Genomic DNA, 11,902 nt, shown 5'->3' on the forward strand with positions numbered 1-11,902 from the left:
TTTGTTTGAGATTTTTAATTTTTGACTGAAGGTGCATTCTCAAAAATCAAGTTAAATATGAACTTTCAGAGACAGACTTAAAACCTTATATGGCTCATAATATTCTGTACTTCAACAACTAATCAAGTTTTTTATATTAGCGAAGGGCCTCTATGATATTGTGATTTGTAAAAGTGGCTTTTTTTGTTGTTGTGTTTGATTCATGTTCTTTGTTTCCTTTAATTTGATGTTTTTCAAATTGTCTTGACTTCCTGCTTATTGGAAGGATATTTTCTCTCCACTCGTACTTCTGAGTGTAGATATACAGACTCATTCACACTTCCTTCCATACTCATCCTCATGCAATTTAAGGAATTCTAAATTGAAGAGTGCATTTTTTTCTTTTGAAAAAAAGAAATAGTGCATTTTGAAATTAAGATGTGTAGGTGTTAAGACCTTTTAATTAATTTTCATAGCAATGTTCGCATCTCTGCAGGTATTACTAGAGTTAGTATGAATTGGCAGTTTTGATATTACATTTAATCATTTTGACCTCACAGGTATTTAGAAGCTGTTGTCTAGTACTATCTTCAGTATGAAGTTTGCCCTTTGTGTTCATGAATTTTATGAGGAATTGGGTTTTTTGGAAGGGGGGAATTGGTTTTAAATAAAGGGAATCAGTTATGTTAAGAGAACTGTTAAATAAAGGGAATTGGTCATGTTAAGAGAACTGTTATCAACTTCTTCTATAGGTTTTGTGGCCTAGTCTTTCGTGGACCATTGTCTGTTCAGGAAGACTGGATTAAGCACTTACAACGACACATTGTAAACGCTAATCTTCCACGGACTGGAGCTGGCATGGTGGAAGTCACATCACTACTCAAAAAGCCTGCCTCCATTACAGAAACTTCATTTTCTCTACTAATGGCAGAAGCAGCTTCATAGAACAAGAAAACCTTTTAAATAGCAAATTTGAATTGGATGTAAATTTGAAATTCTTTGTCTTTTTTTTTCAAAGCCACATTAAATTATCCATTTATAAATACTAAAGCAGGAAAATGGGGAAAAGTGAATAAGAGTGACATCAGAGCAAACTGAGTACTTCAAACAGTAAGTAGTCTCTATATTTTATATAGGATGGAAGAGGTGTTTCTAAGGTTTACTACATTTAGTCAGTTAACTGTGTTCACTCAATGAAAGACTAGTACATGTAAGCAGTTATTAATAAACTGTTGCACATGGATACTTAAAGACAGACTAATTGGAAAATTATGTTTTCTGCAGTGTTACCAGAATCAAGGTTCTGTTTATTCCCCACAAGACTTGCATTGAAAAATAAGATATTATATTTTGTTTGTATATATTTAGTGTTTTGTATAATACCAGGAACTGCTAACTAAATTTACTCAACTTAGGGCATTAAATATCATGTACTTCATAGTTTGAGACTGTTCACTCAAATAGGGCAGAGTACTATTCTATCTAGACGTGTAAGTGTTTTTTTTAAATCACATGGAACGGTTTTTTTTTTTTATACTAAAAGTGGAGGGAGATTTGTTTAAACAAGTATTTCTAAAAGAAATATGTACATAGTCCTGGAAATTATTTGTGGTAAGGAAATATTCTTTACTCCAGTTGCATTTCTCAGACAATAAAGTGGTGCATCCATGCTACCTCCTACTTTGTCAACAAAGATGCTATTTACCCTTTACATTTTTGTATCATAATAGATTTTAAAAAAATCTAATATTCTTTATTGCAAGACATCCTTTTGTTAACAGATTTGTTTCTTTTTAATGTTTTACCTAAAATTTGACTTGCTTACAGGACAGGTTTGCCTCTTTATTTAACGTTGTAGAAATGTAATTAATAAACAGTGCTCACTACACGGTTTAGAATAGGCTTTCTCATTTATAGTCTCTTCCAAATTTGATCAGTTAACAAAACTTAATACACCAATTGAAATATTTCTACATATGATGAGAATGTTTACAATTTAAATTTTAGAACTTGTTTTGGATGTGATTATATGTACGAAAATCGTGTAACACTATGCTCATGCTAAGAACCGACATAATGGAATTACTGAAATAAATGTGCTGTGAGGAATGGAAAATATGGTGCAGATGTCTTGGTCATGATAAATTGTGATTCTCCTTTTAAATTCCTTCCAAAAACAGATTAATTCTTTTAATCTGAAATCAGATTCCTTTACAAATAACAGTTTTTGTATGCAAGCACCATTTCATTTTATTTCATGTAGTATGGCTAATACTATAGTTGAAACAAGGATATGCATTGATACTTTTCTTCGTATGTAAATAAAGTTAAAAGCAGTTAAAATAAGGAGTATTTTGGTAGAGTATATATACATACCTCACTGCCAGTGAAATTGCTTTCCTATGATATATCTCCTTACCAGAAAAATCTCTAAATAAAAAAAGACTTAAGAAAATTATAATGTCTATAGTGTGAAACATTCTTACTTTTATCACTGGTAGAAATTGTCCACTTGAGTTTGTGTTTCATTTGATTTATGTTGTTTATACATAACTGGTTACTTTATTCACATACTTGATCTGTAAATTTAGGAAATTGAACTAAATGAATCATTCCCAACCAACGGTCTCCTGATCCCTGGAGTATATAGTAGATAGGAAAAAGTATTTGTATAAAATTATTTTCATTTTGCCAAAGATGTAATAGAAACTGTGTGTGTCTCTATAATGATGAGTCTAACTAAAACATCAAATTTCTTAACTTTTGACTGAAAATATACCAAGTCTGTGTTTACCAGTATTCTTGTATTAGGTTTCATTGATATAAACATATTCTATATTCAACTAGAATATATTTTTTAAATTGGAAGTCATACTACTGCATAATAAGTAGTGTTCAGAAATTAAGCGGTAAAAAAAGAATCCTGGCAGGAAGACTAGCAATCACCAGAGCTCCTTTCAACTCTAAGTTTTATAGTTCTTCTGTTTGATTTTATTATTAAACCAGCTGTCAAGTTGTAGGAGTACAAGTAGAATAGGTAGTTTGACCACAGATTTCATAAGCAAACTTAGATTAAATTTTTTACATTAAACTATTTTTAAAACAATGTTTCTTCAGGATGTAAGAAAGAAATAAATTATCAAATATAGTAATTCAAATTGGAAACAGTAAGCCAGAGGGATTCCTGTAAAGTAAATTCAAGAACATTTCTCATAATAAAGATAATTGGGTTACAAAAATTTTTTAATTTCTTGGGGAGCACAGTTCATCTTTCATTTGGCAACTAGAAAGTTAATGATATATTTTCGTTTGGCTTCCACTAAAAAATTATAAAATGTTGTTTTAAGTTATATGATAGACTTTCATGTTAAAACGTGTCCTACTTCAGTATTCAGTATTGCCAAATTGTCTTTTACAGTTATTTTATCATTGCCTAAGATATTTGAGCTTCTTCTTCTTTTTTTAAATAGTATTGATTTATTTAATAGCATTAAAACAAAAAAAGTTAACCTCTTCAAATTAGTATTTTCCACTCTGCTTCTTTAGAATAGATTAGAACCATGGCATAGCTAATATCTCCATTTTAGATTTCAATTTAATTAGATTTTTTTAAGGACATACATATAACCTCTCAGGGACTGTACAGTTGAAACATACTGATCCAAAATATAGCTTTGATTTTTTTTCTTCACTAAGAAAGTGTAATATCTGCTCATTTTAGAAATATTTAGAAAATGAAAAAATTAAAAATGGGTAAAATCACTTGTGGTACTACTACTCAAACACATGTATTGGGTTGACCAAAAAGATCATTTGGATTTTTCCATAAGATCTTACAGAAAGCCAGAACAAACTTTTTGGCCCATCTGATACTTTTAACAGCTTGTTAATGTTTCTTTCTCTTGTCTTATTGTTTCAGTGTAGTTATAAATGTAATTATTATAATGTATCCACCTCAGTATCCCATTTTCCCAAGTTTATTTGAAATATAAGTGCTGCATTGTATAGACTAATCTTTGATACTTGATCTTGAGCATTTTCCACCACCAACAACCAGTTCTTTGATTCTCCAGACAATAGTTGGGTATCCAACAGTTTAAGTCAATTCTGACATTAATTACCTGGAGTTAATGTCAGACTCCATGGGTTAAAGGGGTCAGTCCCAAAAGACTGCCCACACTTCAGATGCCAGTCATAAATATCGGGTCACCCATACTTGAGACGACTGGCTATAAATCAAAGGTTGCCATGACTGACTCTTCAGGTTTGATAATTTGCTAGAATGGCTCACAGAACTCAGAAAAAGACTTGACATTACCAGTTTATTATAAAGAACATAACTCAGGAACAGTGAAATGGAAGAGATGCATAGGGCAAGGTATGCTAGGAAGGAAGGTGGCATGGAGCATCTGTCTCTGCACTTTCTGGGTGTACCACCCTTCCAGCACCTTGATGTGTTCACCAACCCAGTAGCTCATCCCTTAGGGGGTTATTATGGAGGTTTCATTGTTAGGCTTTATTGATTAAATAATTGGCCATTGGTGATTAACTTACTCTCTTGCTCCTTTCCTCTCCCTGATGGTTTCGGGAGGTGGTGGGACAGAAAACTCCAACCCTCTAATCATCATGCTTTGGTCTTTCTGGTGACCCACACCCATTCTGAAGCTATCTGGGGCCCCCCAGCCACCTCTCATGTCATTACCATTTAAAAGACACTTTGATCACCCTGGAGATCTTGAGAGTTTTAGGAGATATGTGTCAGGAACCAGGGACAAAGACCAAATATTTATTTTTATATCACACTAGATGTAACACTTCTATGAGACAAAAACTAGTCTACATCAATAATATTTTAGACCATGAACTATAATTAGCATTCACTCCTGGTGTGGAAGGTAGCTATCCAATTTATTTCAACAATGGGAATTTGGTGGTTTCTTTTTTTGAGGGCCAGTTACTGATGTTTAGTCAATAGCTCATAACTGATTTCTCGGTTCTTCAGCCTATATTATAGACATAGATACAACGTCGTTCTTTCTTGATTACTTTGATGACAAATAATTGAATATTTTTAATTGCTTAGGTAGACAACAGTAATAAGTAAAATTTAATTGATACCTCATTCTTATATCAGAAGTCAAGATGAACAGAGTGGTTATACTCTAATGTTACAGAGTTTTTACTTGTTATTAAAGTTTTAGACAAAGTTTTATACTTTCTCCACATTAAAAGTTTGTCATTTCTAGTTTTTCTGTTTTATAGACTATTCCTTTTTTAAAAAAACACAAACTCATGATCATGCTGTGTAGAAATTAACCGTTTATTTATTCTCTTAGCTGTAGATCCATAAGCATTTTCATACCACTAAGTGTTATTCCTAAGTATGCTTTAAATTTTTGCATAATGTACCATCGTACCACATATTACTGCACCTCCATTGTTGATCATTTTGTGTTGTCTCTAGGATTTGGGTATTATAAAGAGTGCTTCTGATCAACATGCCTATAGTGCATTGTACACTATACAGATCCACAATTATTTTTATGATGAATTTCTAGTAGTAGAATTGGTAGATTAAAGAGTTGGATATGGCTCACACATTTGAGGTTTTATATATGAATGTTCCAAATTGTTGTACAGAAGGGCCATATAAGTTTATGCTCCTACCTGCAGCTGACGAGTATGGCTTACAATTCCTCTTGTCCTTGCCATTGTAGTCTTTAAAACTTTGCTTATTTTGGTAAAAAGTAGTATCTTGTTCATCTTTAAGTGACAAATGAAAACAAAGGAAGTGAATTTTTTTTTTATCACAAAGGCATTAACTTTCTGATTTAAAATAATAAGAATATATGTGAATATAATCTACTAGATGATGTGTTTAAAATTACTTCAACTCTGATTTTATAATAGACCAGTGGTATAATAGGGAGTATAAGCGCCCTTATACTCCATAGTCTTTCAAGAGATCTTTGATTATTATTTATTCCAAAAGCTTGTTTGTGTATCAATACGCGTTCTTCTGTGAGTTCCACAACACTTCTCAGATACTCAAATTGGGCCATGACCACCACCCCCTCACCCCGCCTCCAGAAGTAAAGAATAGCTACTTTGAAAGTATCATGTGTTGCAATATCAACTGTCAAGTGGTTTATATTTTTATTACAATTTAGGCAAATTCCCAAAAATCTTCTGACATAGATTTTTTTAATATGGTAGAAAGAAGAGATAGAGTGAAGTTTTGCCTCTTCTGAACAAATTGGTAAAACAAGATAATTATTTGTTTTTTAAAACTAGTATTTGAGTTCTTAAAGATATAAACCTAGAGAATTAGTTCTTTCTTAAACTATTAAGGCCATCCTCTGAAATTTTATTTTTCTATTGATTGGCAGATTTCAACAAATACTTTCAGTAAGGAGCTTTTAGATAATGTTTAGTCCCATTTATAACTTAAAACTTTAAAAAAATTTTAAATTTTATTTATAAAGTCAATATATTGGTTCTGTTTTGAGAATCTTGGTACCCTGATTTAAAACCTTAAGTACATAAATATATTTTATAAATACAATAAACTTAATAAATATGCAGAACCTTAAATTCTCTTTACTATTTCAATGCCTCGTATAACTTGCAAGTCAAAGTCGATTACTCAGCTACACAAAGTAAAATTTGGAAAGTTGAACTATAAATCTAATAGGCCAGGTTTTCTTTTTTTAATATAAATTTATTTATTTTAATTGGAGGCTAATTACTTTCAGTATTGTAGTGGTATTGCCATACATTGACATGTCTTGCCAGATTACTTTTTGATGTAAAGTTCTAAGCATATGACCATTAAAAAAAATACAGATTCTTTACCACAGAGCCACCTGGAAAGCCATTTTAATCACTACAAGAACAGAATGTAGAACATTGCCAGCACTCCCAGTTCTCAACCCCAATTAAATTCACCCCCTCCCATTCCTGTTATTCTGACTTTTCTAATATACAAGTTGATCTTCTAGGAATGCATATAGTTTAGTTTTGCATGTTTTTTTTCTTTTACAGAAGTGGAATTAATACCATATGTATTCTTTTGTGACTCGTTCCCTTTGGTTAATGTTATCTTTGGAATTCATCTTTATTTTTCCCATAGCTGTAGTTTACTCATTTTGTTGTTGTATATTATTGCATATCTATATATGACACCATTTAATTATTCATTTTATTATTGATAAACATTAAGTTTGTCTTTGCATGTTTTTTGACTTTTAAAAGCTGTGAAGCTATGAACATTCTTGTCTGTCTTTTAAACATCTGCAAGTTTCTCTAGGGTGGTATATGCCAAAGAGTAGAGTTTTTTGATCATAGAGTATATGCTTCTTAGACAAAGCCAGACTGTTTTCCAAGATGATTGTACACATTTATACTCTCATGTGGAATTCATAAGAGTTCTCATTCCTCCCTGTCTTCAATGATACAATTGTCAGACTTAAATTTTTGCCAGTTGGTGAGTGTTAATGATATTTCATTGTGAATTTAATTTACGTTCCCCTAACTTCTATCAGATTGAATAATAACCTTTTTTATGTTTGTTTGTTTTTCCTCTTTTGAGAAATAAATTGACAAATTGCCCATTTTTTTCTGTTGGAGTATCTGTATTATTTCATATTGATACTTAGGAATTCCATTAATTCTTAGGTTATTATGTGTTGTAGGTATCTTCTACTTTGTCAGTCTGTTTTTCCACTTGCAATTATAGTGACTGTTGGTGAACAGTTCTTATAATTAGAGAACATCCTTTTGAATGTTCCTGTTTATCTAAAGATGCCTATGTTCTCTTAATTCTTGAAGGATATTTTTATTGGCTATAAAATTCTATCTCAAGTGGCAGTTATTTTCCCCCTGCATATTGAAGTTATCATCCACTATTTTCTGCCTCATTCTTGCAAGTTCATCTGTTACTAATTTAAAAATAACCTGTCCTATATTTTTTAGCTGCTTTCAAGATCTTTATCTTTAGTTTTCTAAAGTTTTTACTATGAAATGTCCTGTTGGGAATGTCTTTTGTTATTGTCAAGTTTGGGAACTCCGCTGGGCTTCTGGAAATTTCCTAGACCTTGTCTATAAGCTTATTTTTTCCTGCCTCACGTTCTAGCTCCCTTGTTCTTCTGGAACTCCAGTTAATGTGTGTTAAATCCTTCTCACTGCATCCTCTGGATTTTTTATCTTCTCTTCCCTATTTTCTATCTTTATATTTTGGTGTTATATTCTAGATCACTTCTTTTAACTTATCTTCCAGCTTACTGATTTTCTCAGTTACTGTTAAATCTCATCCACTGAGATCTTAATTTTGGTTATGATTTTTTTTTTTCAGAATTTCTGTTGGTTTTCTTCAGATGTGCTTTTCTATTGTTTCTAGTATCCTACTTGGATATTTTATCTTTGAATATGGTCTACATGATTGCTTTTATATCCTGCCTCTGATAATTCCAGAATATAAAATAATTATGGATCCAAGTTCATTGATAGTTGCCTTTTCTATTTCTTGTTCATGGTGTCTAGTTTTCTTGTGTGCCTTTATGTTTAACAACATGGTGAGCATTATATTTGGAAACTATTATAGAACTATGTTGAAGTCTCGTATTGTCCCTCTTAGAGTTTTCATTTACTTCTGTCAGGTGCCTCGAGATACTGCCGGTTCAGAACACCTTGGTCCAGGTTCAAGGTTTGCGTTTCTCTGGTCTATCCAGATGACCCAAAGCCAGATTGTAAGAGCTGTGTCATGGGAAGGTTATGGAAAGGTTTGCATACTGCTGGTTTCACCTTTTACCCTGTGAATATAGTTTTATTTTCCTAGCCCAAGGCCATTGAATGTGGGACTTATTTTCATAACTCTCTCTTCCATATAGGACGTGTCTTCAGGGCAGGAATAAAAAGTTTCATTATTGGGTAATACTCTTTGACTTTCTTGTCTCCTCTTTGAGTTTGGCTTGGTGATTCTTTTTTATCTCGACACTTCTTTAATGCTTATATGATTTTTTTTTATTCAACTTTCTTAGTTGACACCAGTGAGAGAGAATTTATCCCGATTATTTAGTCTACCATTATCAGAATCAGAATATAAATACGTTTTGAGTGCAGGTATTTTATAGGTTTTGTTCACTTCTGCTTTCTTAGAAGAATCCTGATCTATATTATGCATCCAGTCAATATTCATTAAGTGAGTAAGCTATTTTAAAGAAAATTGAAATTTCTTAAGGGGTACATTTCCCCTTTTTTCCTCTTAAAATTTGGCTATTCTTAAGAGTTTTTCTTTTCCAGATGTATTTTAGAATTCATCAAATTCTATTTGAACCCTGAGATTTTACTTAGAACTGCACTGAGTTTATTTTTAATTAATTTTTATTAGAGTATAGTTGATTTACAATGTTGTGTTTCTGCTGTACAACAAAATGAATCAGTTATACATATACATATATCTACTCATTTTTAGATTCTATTCACATATAGGTCATTACAGAGTACTGAGTAGAGTTCCCTGTGCTGTACAATAGGTTTTTATTAGTTATCTATTTTATATATAGTAGGGTATATATGTTAATTGCAATCTCTCAATTTATCCTTTCTCCCCTCCTTTCCCCCTTGTAGAAAGAATTTGTGGAAATGGGAAAATATGAGACTTCCTTTTTAAGAACATGGTATATTTTCCCAGTTATCTTCATTTTTTTAATGTCTTAGAGTAGTCTTACCATTTCTTTGTAAAGAATTGTATGTTAAAGATTTTATTTCTATATATGTTTTTGTTGCTACTGTAAATCGATTTTTCTCACATTTTTCTTATTGAAATTGCTGATGTAAAGGGAAATTACTGATTCTGTGTATGGCAGTCTTATTCATATCTTTCCATATTACTCAACTCTGTTACATATTTCTAATATTTTTTAATTAGGTCTCTTGAAATTTCTAAGTTGCTAGTTGTAATATCTGCAAATTGTGACATTTATCTCTTGCTTTCAAATATTTATCCTTTGTCAAGGATTTCCAGTGCAACGTATGAATGTTGATAGCTGGCATTTCTCTCATATTCTTGATTGTAACTGGAGTACTTTTCTTTTATCGTTAAATATAATTTTCCTGGAAGTTTCTTGTAGACACAGTTTATTGAGTTAAAAACAGTTTTTTTCTTATTGGATAAGAGTTTTTATATGGTTTTGTTTGTTTGTGTTTTTGGCTGTGCCACATGACTTGTGGGATCTTAGTTCCCTGATCAGGGATTCAGCCCAGGCCAAGGCAATGAAAGCAACTGAGTCATATTCACTGGACCACCAGGGAATTCCTGTGTGTGTTTTTTTTATTTTATAAAAAATGGACTTTTGTTCTTAACAAATTGTTTCTTCTGCCTTTGTTGAGATGTAGAAAATCATGTGATTTTTTTCTTTAATTTATTGATGTCAATAAAATTTATTATTAGGCTTTTAAACATTGGAACATCCTTAAATTTCTCCTTAGTCATGACATGTTGCTTAATACTAGGAACTTGATTTACTTTTATGTCATTGAAGAATTTTTTCATGTGTATTAGTGATACTAGCCTTTACTTTTCTTCTGCTATATTTTTCTGGATTTGGTATCCAAGTTACGTTAACCTCATAAAGTGAATTGGGAAGTTTAAAAAAGTTTAAATTTGCCTATGCTCTGAAAGAGTTTTCATAACAGACAATATTGATTTCTTAAGAATTTGATAGTACTTATTCATAAACTCATATGAGCTGTTAACTTTTGAGAGAGAGATATTTTGACTCCTTTTACTGTTTTGTGTATAATCAAAGGTTGTTAGGTTTTTTTCTCTCCCTTTGAGCCAGTTTTAGTTATGTTTTTCTTAGAGGAGTATACATTTCTTATAGATTTTCTAAAAATTTGGAATAGTTTGTACATAGTATATTTCTTGCAGAGCTTCCCTGGTGGCTCAGCAGTAAAGAATCTGTCTGCCAGTGCAGGAAAAGCAAGTTCATCCTTCATCAGGAAAATACATTACAGAAGGAAATAGCAATCCACTCCAGTATTGTTGCCTAGAAAATCTCATAGACAGAGGAGCCAGGTGGGCTATAGTTCATGAGGTCATGAAGAGTCAGACACAACTTAGCAACTAAACAACAACAACAACATTTCTTACAAGTTATTTATTTAGTCCCCATATCTGTCATCGTTTACTCATATTCCTAACATTTGCTCTTCTTTTTTGCTATGTAGTACAGCTTGTGAGATCTTAGTTCCTGACTAGTAAATGAAACAAGGCCACAGCAGTGAAAGCACCAAGTCCTAACACTGGACCTCCAGGGAATTTCCAGTGTTTACTTCTACTTTATCGTTTTTCTTTAATTAGACTTGCTGAAGGTTTTTTATCTATCTACCTATCTCTGTATTTCTCTGTATATAAAGTTATCCCTGTTGTTTATTATTGTACATTTAAACTTTGATTTTCTTTTTAACCAGTTTCTCTTGTGTCTGAAAATAATGTATAATACCTGGCCTTTGGGGTACAGAATTTTTTACTTATATATTTTTATCATGATATAACTTCTTTAGGGCAGATATTACAACTTCAAAATCTGTCTTGCGTGTCTCTTACTTTTTCTTTTACATTTTTCATCCCCTTGTTTTTTTACACTGTGCCCTGGAAGAATTCCTTAGCTCCTTCTTCCAGCACACTGACTATAAAGCTATGTTCATTCTGCTACTTGGCCTATCTGTTGAGTTGTTTTAAGGTTTGGTGTCTTGGTCTGTTTGTTTTTATACTTATTTTTTCTAAGATCTCTATTTGTTCTTAAAGGCCTATTTGTCTCATGGTTGTGATTTCCTCTTTGCCTTCTAAAGATATTAATTGTACACGTTTTTAAGACTTTTCGCCCTATTGATTGTTTTCTTAGGAATTTAGTTCTGTCTG

At 31.9% G+C, this 11,902-nt stretch overlaps 1 protein-coding gene across 8 annotated transcripts in view; it reads left to right on the forward strand.

The window, feature by feature from the left end:
• ZNF644 (zinc finger protein 644) overlaps positions 1–5,224 on the forward strand; it is a 98,281-nt gene extending 93,057 nt beyond the window's left edge. For 4 of the 8 annotated variants that reach the window (XM_040232343.1, XM_040232349.1, XM_040232350.1 and 1 more), the window contains one exon: positions 732–5,224. In XM_040232343.1, coding sequence (XP_040088277.1) covers positions 732–924 — 193 coding nt within the window. In that variant the 3' untranslated portion in view covers positions 925–5,224. The remainder of the gene's footprint in view (positions 1–731) is intronic. The other 4 variants (XM_040232345.1, XM_040232346.1, XM_040232344.1 and 1 more) reach the window with 2 other exon arrangements.
• Positions 5,225–11,902: the final 6,678 nt, after the last annotated feature.

This window comes from Oryx dammah, unplaced genomic scaffold (genome assembly GCF_014754425.2).
Source record: "Oryx dammah isolate SB20612 unplaced genomic scaffold, SCBI_Odam_1.1 HiC_scaffold_28, whole genome shotgun sequence".
Lineage (NCBI taxonomy): Eukaryota > Metazoa > Chordata > Mammalia > Artiodactyla > Bovidae > Oryx > Oryx dammah.